Source organism: Festucalex cinctus, chromosome 3 (genome assembly GCF_051991245.1).
Source record: "Festucalex cinctus isolate MCC-2025b chromosome 3, RoL_Fcin_1.0, whole genome shotgun sequence".
Lineage (NCBI taxonomy): Eukaryota > Metazoa > Chordata > Actinopteri > Syngnathiformes > Syngnathidae > Festucalex > Festucalex cinctus.
Genome location: NC_135413.1, coordinates 26,992,143 through 27,010,608, shown reverse-complemented (window position 1 = coordinate 27,010,608; position 18,466 = coordinate 26,992,143). Strand labels below are relative to the sequence as shown.

General features: G+C 37.4%; 1 protein-coding gene across 3 annotated transcripts; it reads right to left on the bottom strand.

Moving 5' to 3' along the window:
• Positions 1 to 313: 313 nt before the first annotated feature.
• On the bottom strand, positions 314 to 18,421 carry LOC144016291 (uncharacterized). 3 transcript variants are annotated; one of them, XM_077517225.1, is made up of 35 exons: positions 18,189 to 18,421; positions 18,080 to 18,113; positions 17,823 to 17,896; positions 16,745 to 16,802; positions 16,634 to 16,680; positions 16,431 to 16,565; positions 16,154 to 16,207; positions 15,083 to 15,229; positions 14,821 to 15,003; positions 14,637 to 14,729; positions 13,438 to 13,560; positions 13,228 to 13,351; positions 12,792 to 12,976; positions 12,483 to 12,645; positions 12,309 to 12,409; positions 12,095 to 12,161; positions 11,868 to 11,977; positions 11,360 to 11,786; positions 10,052 to 10,164; positions 9,807 to 9,980; positions 8,795 to 8,941; positions 7,258 to 7,365; positions 6,940 to 7,139; positions 6,321 to 6,531; positions 5,039 to 5,176; positions 3,705 to 3,917; positions 3,504 to 3,646; positions 2,803 to 2,901; positions 2,280 to 2,391; positions 2,066 to 2,200; positions 1,640 to 1,699; positions 1,508 to 1,569; positions 1,240 to 1,325; positions 1,036 to 1,161; positions 314 to 423 (listed from the first exon to the last, which is right to left on the bottom strand). In XM_077517225.1, exons 1-34 carry the CDS (start codon positions 18,294 to 18,296, stop codon positions 1,073 to 1,075), a joined length of 4,323 nt encoding a protein of 1,440 aa, XP_077373351.1. In that variant the 5' UTR covers positions 18,297 to 18,421; the 3' UTR covers positions 314 to 423; positions 1,036 to 1,072. The 3 variants fall into 3 exon arrangements, 2 of the variants coding, with proteins under 2 accessions (XP_077373351.1, XP_077373350.1); XM_077517224.1 differs by lacking the exon at positions 314 to 423 and having other exon boundaries at positions 909 to 1,161; XR_013282880.1 differs by lacking the exons at positions 314 to 423; positions 1,036 to 1,161; positions 1,240 to 1,325; ... (1 more) ...; positions 1,640 to 1,699; positions 2,066 to 2,200 and having other exon boundaries at positions 2,803 to 2,956.
• Between the last annotated feature and the right edge of the window lie 45 nt (positions 18,422 to 18,466).

The window sequence follows — 18,466 nt, the reverse complement described above, 5'->3', positions numbered from 1 at the left end:
TTCTTTGGCAGCCTATTTTAGTTTTTGTTAAATTCAGATTACTAGTATGACAGCTTGCCATAAATCTGAGCAGTAATTTGATACCCCACTAGGACACTAATTGTCTTACTAGTGAGGACAAAGTGCATACTATCACATGCACCGTTTATTGAATCAGCTCAGCTTTCCATAGGCTACCAGTGCTAGGTTATATATCCTTCAACCTGATGTGAGATTTTAATTTATAGTGTTTACATTGTAACATTTTCAAATAAATACATTCCAACGGGGTTAAATGATTATTCCCTACCTGGGCCTCATGGTTTTTAGTAGCTTGACAACTTGATGAATTCCTCAAATGACTGGATTGGTTGCGCATGCGCACTGTGGCTTGCACTCGCAGCACAGCTCGCGTTCCTGAAGCCGATTGGGTGGCCACACAACCTGCGAGGATACGAATCCAGTTTAGGACCAACGGTGTTGGTTATGAACTTATTCCTTGTCATAACGCAAGACCATAAAATAAAACCCACAAATTGCCTCATTTAAGGAAAACACGTGGAGTAACATAACGCCGACAAATGTTAAAGTATGCTAAAATTACAATGGCGTTAGGTTTGCTTGACGTGCTATGTATGCTATTGCCGCGTTCCATTTGTGGTCATCGTTGGCACGCTTTACGAGACGAACTGTCGTTAATACGTACTATTAAGCTTTATAATTGTAAAGAATATTACGAAGCCTACCGGCTATACTTCTTCTCATTACCCCCTGAAAAGGCGAGCATGATGAACATCCACACAACACGGTGGGAAGAAAAAGTCCATCCGACGTCCACCCAAGTTGGCAACCAGCTGGTCGTCACCAGTTTTGTGATGACGTCATTAGCTGTTACTTTTCCGACAACTTTGAACGTCATAAAAACCAAATACTTCTACTTTTTAATATTATACAGATTTACAAATCATCAAGCTAAAATGACCTATAAACAGTTTTATTATTGAATTAAAAATACTTGGGATAAAGACCACTACTTAAAAAAAAAAGTTCAATTACAGAGAATTCCTTAAAAAATACTTTGAATAAGATCATTTTATGGATCAATGACATCTTTCATGTCACTTTCAAAGATGTTTTTCTCAATTTCAGTCAGCTCCTCGGGACTTCTTGGCTCCTTCGTATCTAAGTAAAACAAGTGACAAGTTTAGAGTCATTTCAAAAAGTGAATACTGTACATCATAACGCGTGCAGGAGTGTCACCTGTATCGCTTGCATGGATCACTCCATTCGAATCGCTGTTCTTGTCTGGCTTTTGTTCCCACTCTACGTTGTTTTTCCAGAGCTCGCTAGTGACACAAATGTTTTTAATTTCCATGTCGTTTTACATATTAGGTAACAAAATTTTAATCGACATGGTGTGTTGGAACATTCTGATGTCCGTTTTACAATAAACTTCAACTGGGAGTGACATGAACGCGAGAGATGGAGAACAAACACTTATTTTCTTACAAAAAGCAAATTTTCATACTTGTCTTCCTTGGTGAAGTCAATTTCTGCCCCCACGCGGTCAGCAAAGTTCAACATGTCCACCTGAAAATGAAACGAAAATACATCACTCACTGCTGACATTTTGAGTCCAATGAATGAAATATCCACATACTTCACATGTATGACTTTCAGCATTCTTGCTGCACATCTCTTCTAGTTTTGCAACTTTACGCTGAGAAAAAAACAAAAAAACAAAAAAAAAACGAGCAATTATATGTAAATCAAGTTTAAAATTCTATCACATCTAAATTGGAGTAAATCATATTGCAATTACAATCAATCATATTGCATCGCAACTAAAATGAATCAAATGAATCACATCCAAATCATATATCATTATTGAAAGGAATCATATTGCATCATAATTGGAGTGACTTGTTTCACATTTTAATTTGAGTGAATCATACTGAATCGTAATGCACGCTAATTGCCTGAATCACATTTTAATGAGAGTGACTCGTATAAGACGTATATGATTCCTATCGCAATGCAATTAAAACACGATGAAATAAAGTCAAAAAAGTGTCGCCATGTGCACCTTGAATCTTGGCAGCTCTATGTTGGCTTGCGCAAGCTGGAGGCGCAGCTCCAGATTCTCCGAAGCCAGCTTCAGGTTTTCTTTCTGGAGGTCTGCGTCACTTTGCGTGGCAGTCTCGGCATCTTTCTTTAGCACCTGAAGCAGACGTAACATCTATTAGGCACCGATATTCCCGAATGAACGCGACACAAAAACGAAAAAAAAATCAACTCACAAGTGGTGTTACGGAAGACTTGTCCGACATGTGCTTCTCTAAGGATCGTAGTCTCTCTTCTAGAGATTGGGTCTTCTCCTCGGCGATCTCGGCATTCGTTGTTGGTTGTTGCCTGCAAGGTCACCATTTTGCATTTTGCTTCATGCTTTGAATGGGGGGGGGATATTTTCATCTGGTGGACACATTTGTAAATACCTTTTTCTAACCTTTATTTAACTAGGTAAAACATGTTTGAGAACTAATTATCATTTACAAACATGACCTGGAATTGAGTCACTACAATTGTGTTTATTAATAACTAGAGCTGCAAGCAGCTATAAAAGGCCCTCGCAGGATATATACGAAGTTGAGTATTCATGAGAGTATTCATGGAAATATGACTTCTGTATTGGCCTGCGCAATTCCCAAAATAAATTCAAAATGGCGGACTTCCTGTTATGTTTAGCATCTGGCGTGCAACAAAAGACTTTGGCTAATAGATATTCCTCCCAATTTTACGTACAACCGGGAGAATGATACGTACTTGCTGACAACCAACTGAGTCTCCTTCTGTATTACCCGCTTAGCCGTCACTGGCTTAGCCTTGGTCTTCTTCTGCGTCATGGTCTTCTCGTGCTCCAGCCTGCGTCAACATGGAGGCTGAATAATAGTGGTGGGCGATACTGCAAATTTTGGTACTGAGAAGTAAATACAGGGCCAGCACCAAAATCAATATTGATACTTAAAAAAATATATTATTATTAAATAATTGTTAATTATTCAAATTTATATTAATTATCTAAATTTATTAAGGTAGCTGTATAATCAAATTGCTTAATCAAAATAAATTTTCAACCTTTTGTGTTTTCTAAACAATGGACAAATTTAGGACAAGATTGTTGCTAAATAGACAATATTTTATCAATGTTTTTTCCCCAGAAACATTACAACCATCAAATTTTTTTGAAAACAAATTTAAACACTTTTTTTTTTTATCATTTACTGTTCAGAAACTACAAATACAAAAAAAAAAAAACTAAAAATTCTGCTTTCATTGTACTTCTGTTGTGAATTTTTTTCAACCTACCAAACCGCAGCAGTGCATAAAAGAGCCAAACTGACACTAAACTACTACATCAATATAGTGCCAGTATCCATCCGATATCGATAACATTGATATTTGTATGGCTCCGCCCACCGCTGCTTGAGAGATTTTTTTAGCTGGTAAACAGTTGCCACGCTGACCTGGCATAGAGTTCTTTCATAGAACTGAGCTGCTTCGACAGGAAGTAGTTTTGTTCCTCCTTGTCCTTCAGAACGCTCTTCAGCTTGTCCAACCTGGTCTGCCACTTCTTCGTCTCTTCCCACTGCATTACTTTTTCTTTGCTCTGCAACATTGAAAGCACTGACTGGAATCCGAAAACATTCCACGTTCCTTGTACAAACCTGAATGGGGTCAACGCGGACTTTGATTTGCTTCTCCAGCTGATTCAACTCCTGTTCTCGCTCCTCCAATTGAGTGTGGAGCACCTTGTGAGTGCTCAGGCTCCTCTGCAGCCTCTTGTTTAGGTTGTCAACCTGAGCCTTCAGTCTGCTCTCATTCTTTCGCGACGAATCGTTTGCCGCTTCCAGTTCCTCGCTCAGCGTCTGCACCTGAACCTGTGTGAGGGATGACGGCACACGTCCAAGTTCCAACCAAGGTGCGTTCTCGGGATGGGACGGGGGACGCTCGCAGTTGTAATGTTGTAATGTAATGTTTGCTTTGTTCTTGTTTACTGCAAAACTGATGTTTATGTACAGCACTTTGTATACAGCAACGCCTGTTCTTAAAGCGCTTTATAAAAAAAGTTGAGTTGAGTATGCAGCTTTGAAGTGTAGCTAGATCATTGACGCTGCAATACCTCGAGGATGAGCAAAAGATTTGTGAGATTAAAATTTGAAAAAGAATAATTTAAAAATATTAAGACCAATTTAAAAAAACATAGAAACACTATTATGTAAGTTCCTTTTGGACCAAACAATATTTATATAATAATATTTATTTATTTATTTATTTATTTATTTATTTATTTATTTATTTATTTATGTTGAACTTGGCAAAAACTTGAAGTTTGAGTGTAGCAGGGTGATCATTTATTTTTTGGTACAAAACAAGACAAGTTTTAAACATAAAAAGAAATTAAAAAAAAATATTAAGACAAATAAAATTATTTCAATCACGATGCACATTCCTTTTGGATGAAATAAAATTGATTAAATTAGTTATTTTAAAATGTAAAAAAGGTGCTCTTGGAGATAAGCAGTAGGAGGGGCATAGCTCAGGTGGTAGTGTGGCAGTCTCCCACACTGAAAGTTGCGACTTCGTTCCTGACACCTTGAGTGACTTTTATTTTTATTTTTTTTATTTTTTTCAATTCGTTATTTCACTCTCTTCTAAGTGTAAATATTAGCCTACTCTAAAACTGAGCCTATTTGGTCCCACTCAAAATAGAGTCAAATTCACTCTAAATAGAGTGAAATTTACTCAACAGAATTTACTGTGTACTTATTCAAATCTAATACATTTTGTTTTTACTGTTGAAAAAAAATTGTATGGTATTGTAATTGTATTCAGTCGTATCGCGTAATTGGACTCAATCATCTCCTAATTGGAGTGAATCATACTGCATCGTCAACTTCACTGTCCGGTTGCGGTTGATTTCAATGTCCCGAGAACACCTTGACGAATGAGAACATTCACAAAGCACATTAGTGGCAATTTTCTAACATTTGGAGCTCACCTGCAGGTCTTTGGTGTGCTTGTCAATCAACTTCTGAATGTTGAGTTTCTCCTCAGACTGTGCCGAGTTCGCCAAGATTTGCTGTTGGGCAGCAGACGTCATCTGGGCTCGCATTCCGATGAGAACTTTGCTGAGAGCCTGAGGAAACAAACATTGTGAAAGGCTGAGGCCAGCTTTGAATCAACATGTGTTTTACTTTCTTGTATAATGTGTTTGTTTTGGAAGAAAACTGCAAATCTTTCCTCACTTTTTCAAGTACAAATCGCTGCTATCGGGCTGAATCCTCTCATAACAGTAAGCTCCAAAATCATCACTTTTCAGGAGACGCCCGAAACCAACGATTAACATTGCCTCGTCAAAGAACGCAAAACATTTTCAAATTTGTAATAATGATGCCCACAAGTGTGGAATGATCAATAGTATAGATTTGTATGAGGGGGGTAAATAAATATTTAAAAAAAATGTTTGCACTATTGCTCATGACTTCTGATTTCAAATTCATTGTTTTCAGTAGCAGTGGAACAATTAATCGATGACAATGGATTTATCTTTTAGATATCTTTTTTTTTTTTTTTTTTAATTGTCCAAACGCTCATATTTTCAGCTCCTCATCATTAAGTATTCTGTGATTTCTGTAGTCCTATATGAAAACAGACTGATTATCTTTGTTTTGGATGATACTAAAAGAACTGCTTTTACTTTGAAAAACAATAATCAGCATATTGACGTATTTTGCACCTGAATCATAAATAAAGTTTGTGTAATGTCGTTTTGAAATGTTTCTAAAAAAAAAAAGAAGGAATCAAAATTGTAACTTTTATCCGATTTGTTGATTAATCGGAAAAATAATCGACAGATGAAAGGATTATTGAAACAATTGTTAGTTGCAGTCTTAGTGTCTTTTAAAATATTTATATGGTTATAACAATAACATTCAGGGTCACTTATGTAAAAGTAATAATGATGAGATGATTGTATAGTCTACAGCTCTCAGACTGCCAAATTATCACTCTAATGCCAACAAATGCCAAATTTTCCAAGAAATCTTCCCTGAGATGCAAATGAACTGGAGTGTGTGTGTCATTTTCGGTGATATATGATTGTGACAAAAGCAAACCAAGGACCACTGGACCCGAAGTCTTCTCGTTTTTGTTTTGTTTAATATTGCCGTTGTCTCGTTTTCCTATCGTAACGGCCCACTGATGGAAAGCATAACAGTGATGTGGACCAAATGGAAAATACAAATGTTCGAATCCAAAGTAACCAAAAGCACAGCCCTTACCTTGATCTGTTTCTCTTTGTGGAGCAGTTGCATCTTGAAGCGTTCCACCGTGTCCGTCAAGGTGTTGCCGGGCGACAGACCGTCGTTGGCCTCCTTTGGGCTCTCCAGCTCGTTCCGGAGCGAGTCCCTCTCCTTCTTCAGCGCCGCAATTTGACTCTTCAGGTCTTTGGTCTCAAAGTTTATGTCTTCCAACCCGCGCGACCGCTTCAGCCTGCGCCAAATCGGGAACGTGAGTAAGTACGGAGGATCAAAACTGCTAAAAATAAATAAATAAATAAATTACTAAATAAATGAATAAATAAAAGTGAAAATAAATACAGATATAAAAATATAAGTCAAAAATTAAATACAAAAAAATGAATATAAATGGAAATAAAAATCAAATATATCCCTAAATAAATAAATAAAGGTAAAAATAAAGACATTTGAATAACATTTATCACCTGAAAGACGTATTTTTTTTAAATCTCATTTTTTATTTTTACCTTTATTTATTTATTTGTTTATTAGGTGTATATATATATATATATATATATATATATATATATATTAATTATTTATTTTTTATTTTGGCAGTTTCGGTCCTCCATTCAGAAGAGAGGAGAAACAAGACAATCACCTGGAGATCTCCTGGGCGTGTTTCTTGGCCTGCATTTCCACGGCCGTCTTGTGTCGCTCCGATTCGGCGGCGGCCAGCTTCAGCTTCCTGTTGACGGAGGCGAGCGACGCTTCCTGTTCGGCCAACAGCTGTTCCAACTCGCCCAGGCGGTCCAGATGTTGAGAAGCTGACGCGCTGATCCCGGGATTCAACAGTGCTTCCTGCGGGAAGGACCCAGTTTGAGAATTACTATCGATTTGTCTGGTCTGTAATAGTGGCGGCTCACTGCAGCTATTTTGAACATAATGAGTAAAAAAAATAAATATAAATAATGAGTACCGCCGCTTGCTGTGTGAAACGATCAAGGGCCATGTTGTTGTTGGAGTGCACCTTCTGATACAACATCTTCATCTCCTCGGCGTGCTTCTTTATCAACTTTTCTTGATGCTGATCACATCAACAAAGTTAGACGTCCACTTCAAAAGAGTTAACAAGTATGACATCATACTAAAAACAAACTGTTAACTATGAGGTCCGCTAGCCATTTCAGACTGATAACAGTAGGAGTACTCAATACTTGAGTAGTCACCGATCGCTTTTGACAAATAACCCCCCCACCCCAATAAATAAAAAAAACAAAAAAAAACAGAACATTTTAAAGAACATAACATTTGTATGCAATTAATGGCAATTTTCTCTTCTTTTAATTTCTAGTTCCTGCTTGTAAAGCAGTCACGAGGGCAGCCGATAACATCACAAGTATAGACACCTTAACGGGCCGATAGCGATCCCTCATACCTGGTATCGTTACTCACCCATTCCTACTTTTGAGATGTACACAAAATTTCCCAAAAAACAATGAGATCATTTTAAAGACCTGTAATCCAAACATAGCAGTTTTCATTAAAATTGCAGGAAAATGAATAGGTCTTTTTTATTATTATTATATTTGTTTTATGTCAGTTTAGGGCTACCTGATTATGGAAAAAATAATAATTAAAATTATTTTGGCAATAATTGAAATCACGATTATTCAAATTATTATTTATTTTTTGGTACAAAAGAAGAACATGTTTAACATTTTAAAATATTAATACCAAAAAAATAGAAACACTATAATTATGTAAGTTTATTTTGGACCAAACGGAATTTATAATAATATCTATTTATAGTAATATATATTTATTTATGTTGGCAAAGCTTGAATGTGGAGTGCATCATGTGTACCGTGCAGTAGGACGTCATTTATTTTTTGGTACAAAACAAGAAAATGTTTAAACATAAAACAAACAAACAAACAAAAAAACAAACAAACAAACAAACAAACAAAAGACGAATACAATTCTTTGAAACAATATAATTATGCAAGTTCCTTTTGTTATTTTAAAATCTGCAAATGGTACAAATTTAAACAACTCAAAAATTAATATTAATAATCTTTTTTTTTACGATTATGGTGATTTTGTAATTGTGGAGTGTAATAATTTAATTTGGATTAATTGCACAGTCCTATGTCAGAGGAGATTTTGGAAATCAGTGGCACATAATACAGCAAAGGTTAAGGTTATGTATTTGCATGTTGACATTTAAGAAGTCAATGCAAAAATGTTTTTTTTACAATATGCTGTATGCAGCCCCATTAGTCTAAACACGACATTCTGATTAATATTGCGTTTGTGGAATATGAGTTCAACTGCAAAATCCATCCATTTTTATCCATCACAGAGGGCGGCCATTTTGTCACCTGCTCTTGACTAGAAAATGACATCACAGTCTCGTGGAGCTCAGGTAACGACCAATCACGGCTCAGCTGTTTTCTACCTGAGTCTTAAGAACCTGTGATGTCACTTTTAGTTCTTTCAAGTTTTTATTATACCTTTCCCAATTGGGTGAGCCGGTGCTGGTACTTTTTAATCACGTTTTCTTTATGGCTGAGTCGACTTTGGAGGTCTTTGACACTCTTTTGGGCCAACGTCAGGGCTTCCTGGCCGTCTGCCTCGTGGCTGGACTTCTCCGTCAGTTCCTGCAGGGAAATTTTGACTTTTTGGATGGCTTATTTGCAAATAGTCAAGTCTCACATATAACACGTGAAATGAAACTAGTACAGTCAAACCTCGGTTTTCGAACATAATCCGTTCCAGAAGGCTGTTCTAAAGGCGATTTGTTCGAAATCCGAAACAATTTTTCCCATTATAATTAATGTAAATAATTTTAATCCGTTCCAAGTCTAAAAAAAAAAAAAAAAAAAACTTGGAAAAAGTTTTTTTTTTTTTTATTTTTATTTTTTTACTATTTTACACCATAAACTGCACTGTATACTGTTTACCATAAATAGAAAAGGGTAGAAATAGACACTGTTTTATTTAGATATCCTATCTAAAATGATGAAAAAAAAAACCCAAAATGCAAACATTTCTTTTTTAAATTCAATAGTTCTGCGCACTACTTTCCTCTTTTCTTCACCAGCTTTACCACTTGCTTTCTTTGGACCCATGATTAGGGGCTAATACACGATGCAAAACTAAAAAAAAGATTTGCTTTGAACACGAATGTGCTACGGAGGAAGCATTCGAGTTAGCTCGGCTCCCGAGTGAGTCGCGTTCAGGTACGCTCGGGTTTTTTCAGTTTGGTTGAGAGCCACATTTTTGGACGAGTTCTGAGACATAAAATTCTCGAATTTTCTGGTTGAAACCCGATTTGGTTGAGAACAGAAGCGTTCGAAAACCGAGGTTTGACTGTATATCTTATCCTCCTACACTGTCTCATACATTATCATGTTAAAAGCAAAAGGTAAGCAGAGCTGCACTAAGTCAAGATTAAGACACCTGGGAACCATTTGAAAATGTAGCGAAAATGCACGTTCCCCAAACTGGCTGTGAATTCGTTACCTTTTCCAAACTTCTGCAGGTATCAGTCATCTCTCGAAGCCTCTGCTCCTGATCGTCCACATTCCTCTTGATGCTCATGCTCTCCTGCTCGGCCTTCGTCTTCTCATGGAGGGCCTTCACGTGCTCCTCTTGGAGGCTCGCCACCATGTCAGAGACAAAGACCCTCAGGTTGCGCTAGAACCAACGGGTCAGTGGTCTAAATCACAAGTAGATCCCTGAAACGGTGGAAGAGCGTCGGTGCTTACGTTGGCCAGCTTTTTCAGACTGGGGATGTTCGCGGTGTCTTTCGCCTTCAAGGCCTGGAGGACCTCTTTAAGTACAGTTTCCAGGTCTTCTTTCTCTTTGGAGAGCTGCGCCACTTTGAGGCCACACAAAGGAGAGATTATCACGAGTATATATAATAAAAAAAAAAAAAAAAAAAAAAAAAAAAAGAGCATAGACGTCCACCAAGACTTTACATGGATATATTGTAAGAAAGTGTCTGGACAGACGTTTTTTTTTATTATTATTATTCCACCTATATGACAGAACTTCCCTGTTCTTCATTATGTGTCAGTTGCTTTCAAAGTGCTAGTGGCCAATTTATTTTTAGTCTCATTTTCTTTTCTTGTATTACTATATAACATACATTTGGGGTATGCAAACACACCAACAATTAAAATTCTTGAATAAAATAATTATCCTTTTTAAATTGATTTCTTCATAATTACTAAAATGATTAAGTTACAAATGTTAAATGTAATTTTTTTTTTAATTTACTAATCATTTTTCATCATTTACAATACATTTTTAACCTACTATTTAACTAGATTTGTTTTAATTAAGTAATATACTGTATTTTAATTAACCAATTGCATGTATACATAACATTTATTTTAAAACAAATCACTTAACTAATTACAAAATTTAATTTGATAAATGACTAAAAGATACAAAAAAAATAAATGAATACATTTTCACTAAATTTAGGAAAGAAACAGCTAAACTAATCCAGTAAATTATATACCATAAAATTCCCATGAATAACGCACCCATGTATAATTCGGAAATCACCCTTGAAAAGTTTTTTTTTTTTCTTTTATAGTAAATCTATGTTAAAACTATGATATTTATATTTTAAAGTCAAATATATAAAAAAAATCATGTTTTTGAAAATATTGCTCTTGCATTCTATCGTTTAGTAAACTTTTATATTTACTTTGCATTTAAATCTATTTTACTCTGCTTTTAAATGTATTTTTAATTATAATATGTGAAAATATTAAGTTATGTTGCGTATGAAATGCACTATAAATCAACCATTCTATTCATTTTTACAACATCTTGGTAACGGTAAACTTCAAAACAATGTGATTTTTTTTTGTTGCTTTTAATTAAGCCCCCGCTCGATTTGGGATCATTTATTATTAACCGAATTTTACAGTAATTGGGCTGTTGCTCATGTGATTCTCTGTGGGCCGGAGTAAAGAAGAAGCCACATTTTGACATTTTTGACAGTTACGAATATCAAAACCAAAGGAACCAAAAAAGCGGAGGAAAACATTTATATTTACATTTAAACTGGAACTGACTGTTGTTAAGGTCCGCCTCCCTCTTCATCATTGTCATCGCTTCGTCCATCTTCGACTTCGTCACCGCTTCTTCCATTTTTGACTTCGTCACCGCTTTGTCCGTCTTTGACTTCAACACCGCTTCTTCCGTCTTCGACTTTGTCACCGCTTCATCCATCTTCGACTTCGTCACCGCTTCCTCCATTTTTGACTTCGTTACCGCTTCTTCCATTTTTGACTTCGTCACCGCTTCGTCCGTCCTCCACTTCGTCACCGCTTCTTCCATTTTTGACTTCGTCACCGCTTTGTCCGTCTTTGACTTCAACACCGCTTCATCCGTCTTCGACTTCGTCACCGCTTCATCCGTCTTCGACTTTGTCACCGCTTCTTCCGTCTTCAACACCATCACGGCTTCTTCCTTAAGGTCAATCTGACCATTGCGAGATTGTGTTTCATTTTCCCTTATTTTATTTAAAAATGGGAGATGATATTTTTCTTTCAAAATGCTAACCTTGGGTTGGGGCTCTACGTTTTTGCGTGCGTTGCTGTTTTGAGTAAGAGTTGACGGCCATTTGACAGCATGTATGACATTATCCTCCTCCAACATGGACGGTGGCAGCCCTAAAAAGAAACAAAGACGGGTCAAGATTGAACATAAAAATGACGCAAAGCATTAAAACTTTTAGAGGCGCTTATTTGGTTTAACTGGATGACACACCAATCGTCTTGAGAACTTACCTTTCTGTTTAGCTAGCTGTCGTACTTGTTTCTTCATCGCCAGTCGTTCCTCTTCAAGACGCTCAATCTGAATGAGTAGTTTAAAAAAAATGTCTTACTATACATGGTTGTTTAAAAAAAAAAATGGCTTACTATACATGTTCATTTAAAAAAAAAATACATATTTAAGTTTAAACAGGAAAAAAAATATCACTATAAACATCAGATTGTTTACCTCTTTAGTTAGGATTTGATTTTCAGCTTTGTACTGTCGCTGTTTAAGGCTTTTGGCTCGCCTGAACTCGCTAAGATCAACTTCCTGGCTGGTTTCATAGCCTTTGCAAAGAAACAAACAAGAATCAGAAGATATTGTTGTTGTCGTAATGTGATTTTAAAACGAAAACATCACCGAGTCTTTCCCGGAAGTCCTCGTTTTCCTCTGTGAGCTGGTCGATTATTATGAACGCCTGGTTGATCTCTTTGGTCACGGCCTCTAACTCCAACTCTCGCCTTCGGATTTCAATTTTACACTCCTTGATCTCGTGGTTGGCTTCTTCGAGGCCGTAAATTCCCTTCAATACAGAGAAAGAGCCTCCATCATGAGACATCAACACATTTTTTTTTTATCTTGAGCTTTTCGCAAGTCTGAAAGGATTGGACACACAGTGACACAAATGGCATCACATCAATGACTTACTATGTGTTGTCATCCACTTACTTGCTCATACTCTTTTAGGCGCTTGGAGGCCTCAATGAGCTCTCGGTCTTTTTCCTCTGCGTCCACTTCGACTCGTTTCAAAGCTTCCTGGGCTTCTGTTGCTCTCATCTCGGCAGCGTCCCATTTGGACACAACGTCCTCAATCTTTCTATACTGGACCAGCTCTTGAGTGTCCAGAAAGGCACCTGTAAAAATGATTATTATTATAAGCTAATCTGCGATTGGCTGGCAACCAGTCCAGGGTGTACCCCGCCTACTGCCCAAAGCCAGATGAGATAGGCTCCAGCACCCCCCGCGACCCTTGTGAGGAGTAAGCGGTCAAGAAAATGGATGGATGGATGGATGGATGGATGGATGGATGGATGGATATAAGCGAATCAGGATACAATGGGCAAATTGTACACCTTCGTTGAGTTCAGAAACTCGACCTACTCACTTAAGTGTCCTATTTTGGGCACCTTCAGACTTTCCATGAGCAATGTCTGCTTCTCCATTTCGCGTGTATATTGCTCCACTTGCTCTCTCAGGATCTTGATCTGATTGTCTCGCTCCTCGACAACCTGCAGAGCATTCGTTCCCCAACATTGTTCTACATTAGGATCGGTGGGACGTCTAGGAGAGGGCATCAGAGTTAAAACTAGCGTACCTGCTCCAAGTCAAGAATGTTGTTTTGGTCCATGTCCATCTGGGCTAGGCACAACTTCTGCTGCAGGTCACGGACCGTCTGCTGGTACGCCAAAATCTCCTCATCCCTTTCAAACAGCACTTTCTGTGGATACAAGTCCCCACTAATCTAAACATATTTTCATTAATATTGCACTCATGGAATAAGAATTAAGAAGATTAATTCACCTATATTTGCAATATCACCCCCTACTGTCCACTAGGGATGTAACGATAAGCGCGATATCGTGATATTGTGATATTAAAACTGCCACAACATCGTCGTTGTCATGTTCACGATATTAAATGCAACATATCTGTTTAAAAAAAGTCAAGTTGATTTGCATTTGTGCAGTTCTAGCACCTTCTGGTGGCTATTTTTTTTAGTGCAATTTAATTTTCATTAGGGATGTTTTGGCCCTTCTATGTTTAAAATCTACACTAATTGTCAGCTGAATGGGATGTAGTATGCCTGTGAAGCAAGCCAATATATGGAGGAACTCAATGTGTGCATGCATTAATAATATAACATAATAATAGCAAAATAATAATAATAATAATAATAATAATAACATAACATTACTGTTATCTACAAAAGCACAATATTGTGCTTATTTTTTTGTATGAGCCCCTTTTTTTTTTTTTTTACAATATTGTGACCTGTTTTAAATATCGCCAACCTCTCCACAATATCGTGATAATTATCGTATCGTGAGCTTCATATCATAATGAAAATTAAATTGCACAAAAAAAAAAATAGCCCCCAGAGGGTGCTTGAACTGCACAAATGCAAATCAACCTGACTTCTTTTTTTTTTAACAGATGTGTTGCATTGAAATATTGTGAGAAGGTCGACGACGATATTGTGGCAGTTTTAATATCACGATATCACGATATTGTATTTATCGTTACATCACTACCAAATTGCAGGTTGGATTTGGGGCTGAATTTAGAAATAAATCTTAGGTCCACAAACGAACCAATTGTGAGTATAGTACCTTATTTTTCGAGTACCTCTGGAAAGGCACAAAATGATCCTAACATGCTGACTTTATACTCATTTGGTTAACTTCTGTCTTCTCAATCATGAATTCTCTAGACTTTTTTGCGGTTCTCCTCATGACAGCAGGCCAACTGTCATGTTATGAATGAGCTTCAAAGGCTGAATAGTTTACCGCCAACCTTCCATTCTTCCACTTGAGCATCCACTTGTGCCATAATGGGGTCGTCCTCTAGCGTCATGTAGTTATTAATCTTCTGCGTCAGCTCTCTGACCTATACATGAACCACACACGTCAGCAGTATATGAAATCACTGATAAAAAATAAAAAAATTAAAAAAAATTGTATTTGAGGAGGGCGTTTACCAGCAGCTCGGCGAGATCTCGCTCTTTCTTCAGCTGGTCTGTCTCAGAGTCACACTGATGGATGGCCATCTTAATCTGGTTGTACTCATCACTCATCTTCTCCATCTCCTTGGTCGACTCCATCACACATTTCTGCATGCGCAAGTTGTCCTCTTTCAGCTGCGAGATTTCATCCTCTGCTTGCTTTTAAAAAAACAACAACAACAACACAGCTGTGATCACCAATGTAAGGACAGTGGTAGAGAGGTGGTGAGTGTGGTACCCGAAGGTCGTCCATGCACTGGGAGAGCTGGCGGTTGACCGAGATGAGCCGCTTCTGAGTCTCGGCGTTGTCCTCTTTGGACACATCTGACTCCTTCAGCTCCAACTCTCCGTGATAAAAGTCCACGTCCTGCTGGAGCTGCGCGTTCTGACGCAAGACACATTTACTTAGAGATTGCAGCATTACACATGATGACTCTACAAGACTTTGAATTCAAGCTCATGCAAGATGTTTGGAGAAGAGTTATTAGACTTTTGAATCCTTTAGTTTTTTTTTTTTTTATTTTATAATGTTTCAGCTGTGTGTAAAATCTCCATATTTTAGCCCCAATATTTCCCAATATATTTAAATATATTTTTAAACATTTTTTTTTAGATAAAATATTTTTTAAATGAATTTTTCAAAATTTTTAAGTTGACAGAAAGAGATGAAAGATAGATGAAACTTAGAAAATAAAATAAAATAAAAATGTTCAAAAAGTAACCATAAAATGTCCAAAAACAAAAGAATGAATGTAGAAAATTACCATAAAATGTACACAAAATTGCTAAAAATGTCAGAGAATCGAGGGCAAAAAAGGCAGAAAAAATGTCCAAAAATAGCAATAAAATCTCCAAAAATAGAAGAGAGGCAGAAAATTGCCATAGTAGGCCCATAACATCGCCAAAAATGTCGAAATTACACACACACAAAAAAAAATTGAAGACACAAGATAGAAAATAAATATCAAAAAGTATTACATGCTGCTTATTTTTCTTGTTTTGGTGCAGCTCTAATTAGCTCTTGGCACCTCAGTACATTAGACTAACACTAGCACATGTTCAAATTTTTGGTTACTTATTTGGCCTAAAATGTCTAAAATGTTTTGACATTAAGGTTGCTGACCCCTGCCATAAGAGTGAATAGCGAATGAGTGAACGATTCCGAACGCAGCCTTTCTGTGTGTTTTTTGGGCATGGCTTCTTGATAGATACACCATCCAAATTCCATTTAATTGTTGTGTTTTACTTTTCAGCACCACCAGTTGGACCATGAAGTTGTGTGATTGGTCAGCCATGCCGCATGCTGTACCTCTCTTTTCAGTGTCTTCAAGTTGTCCTCGGCAGCCTCTGCTCGCAAAAATAGCTTGAGAAGAAGATACAAAAGAAAAAGGGATTTTCACATTAAATGAATGTTATAGATGGAGATGAACAAATGATTTCTCTTTCTATTTGGGAAAAACAATCAAGTTGGAACTGTAGTTTAAATAATTAAGCAGAAATGTTGACTTTTAATCAAACATAAAACTATAAAAAGCAAAATCAGTGACATCGACTATTTTGCAGCGATCTTTCACTTTTGTCCCGACCTTCTCCGTCGTCTTCTTCTCTCTTTTAATTTCCTTCCTCAGCTGGTTGACCATCTCGTCCTTGCGCACCAGCTGGCTCTTCAGCTGCCGGATATCGTTCCTCAGGAAGCGGTTCTCTGGGCCGGTGCCGCCGTACTAAGGACGGAGCGCCGACATGTGAATGTAATACATCTACGAGATACGAACATCCTCATGAGACTCACCGTTAATTCTTCCTCCAGTCTGGACACCTTGGCGAGAAGCGTGTTTTCTACACGGCACAGGCAGTCATACACGAATGTACCATTTTTTTTTTTAATTAAACGTGTACAAACCATTTTTCTCTTGTTCTTCAACTAACTGTTCGGCCAAATTCGCTTCCTGTTGTTTCATCTGAGGAGACGGACACACAACAACAAGGCCAAAATTACGTAGCGTTTTAAACACACAATGACTTACTGCAATTGTTCTAACTTTTTAAACCATGTACCATCTTAAAAAAATACTACCTATCAACCCTACCAAAATAAATGTTCAAAAACAGAAAAAAAAAAAAAAAACTGACAAGTAAGGGTGCTTTTATTCCTGTTTTGACTCACACTCCTTTTTCATATGTTGAATGACTATACAAATGAAGGTTACTAACTAACTTACTTACTTACTTACTTACTTACTTTAAATTTCAGAGGTTGCATATCCAGGTCCAGAAAGTAAAAACCCTGACACAGTTTGGCTTTAGCCCTTTGTGCTAGCTAGCTAGCTAGCTAGCTTCCTAGCAAATAACCAAGTGCCTGGGGAGCCAGCTAGCGAGCTCGCTAGCTAGCACCTGGAGGCTATAAAGAAAAGCTGTGGCAGGGTTTTTACTTTCTGGACCTGGATTTGCTACTTCTGTTGAATTTAATGGAGACAACTATGTAAACTAAAATGAAAGTTAATTAAAATGATTACATAGTTCAGTCTTTCCTGTGTAAGTTGTTGTTGGCTCATTGCTGTTCAATCTGGTTGCAATTTCTTTTGTATTCAAATACATTTACATGTACACTGCCACTGACAGAAAGTGGTATATGCTGCTGTCTTTTTACGCAGACGGTACTCTCAACATCCAGACACCGCTGGGACCGAGCCCGAATTAAAAAAAAAAAAAAAAAGGGACGACTTGCATCATGAAGGGCATCTGAGGTAAAAACAAGTGCCTGAGTGATTTGATGTGGAAAGCCCCTGACAGGTCAAGCCAGAAGCTCCAACTACACTAACAAAAATATATTTACGTTTGATGCCTTTAAAAAGTTTGTTTTAACAAGTTTAAATACTTAAGGCCTGGCATATATCAGGGTGGGGTAAATCCACTATTTTAATGAAGTGTGAATGAGGTGCAAACCCAACAGATAAGAAAGAGCACATGAGGTAGAGGACCTTGAGCAGTGATTGAAACACTCGCAGTATGTGGACGATGTCCTCCTGACCTCGGCGCTCCACCTCCCATTCTTCTGGCTCCAACACAAACATAACAAACACAGGGGCCCGAATCAGGAAAACTCGGGGGTCAAATGTAATGCTTCCAAAGAACCGATCAAATGTTTCACTTAAACTTGCAAATAACTTTTAATGCCAGTAGCCATGTCAAAAAAATTATAAGTGGAGAAGATGATGTGTATGTACAGTATATTGACCTTTAAGCACGTTGCGCTGCCAACAGCACCACACCTTGAAGTAATAGTAAAGACGTGCGGGGTCGCAAATTCACAACGTAACGCCGACATTTAATCTGTGTATGGTTACCGACGTGAGAAGGTTGATGACACTGTCCAGTTCCTCTTTGTAACGTTCGTGGAGGGTCGCCGGGTCCAGCTTCTTTACATCACCCCACTCGACAGCAGCAGGCATCATGAGCCCTAAAATAAAATGAATAAAAAAAAACAAGATTAGAATTATATTAAATTAGTATATTTTTCTATTCTATTTCATCAAATGCTACACGTAACTGATTCATCACACTAAGCACATTAACAAAACATTACTAGCGCCTGTGTTCTTGTGTCTTTGCCTTTATGACACCA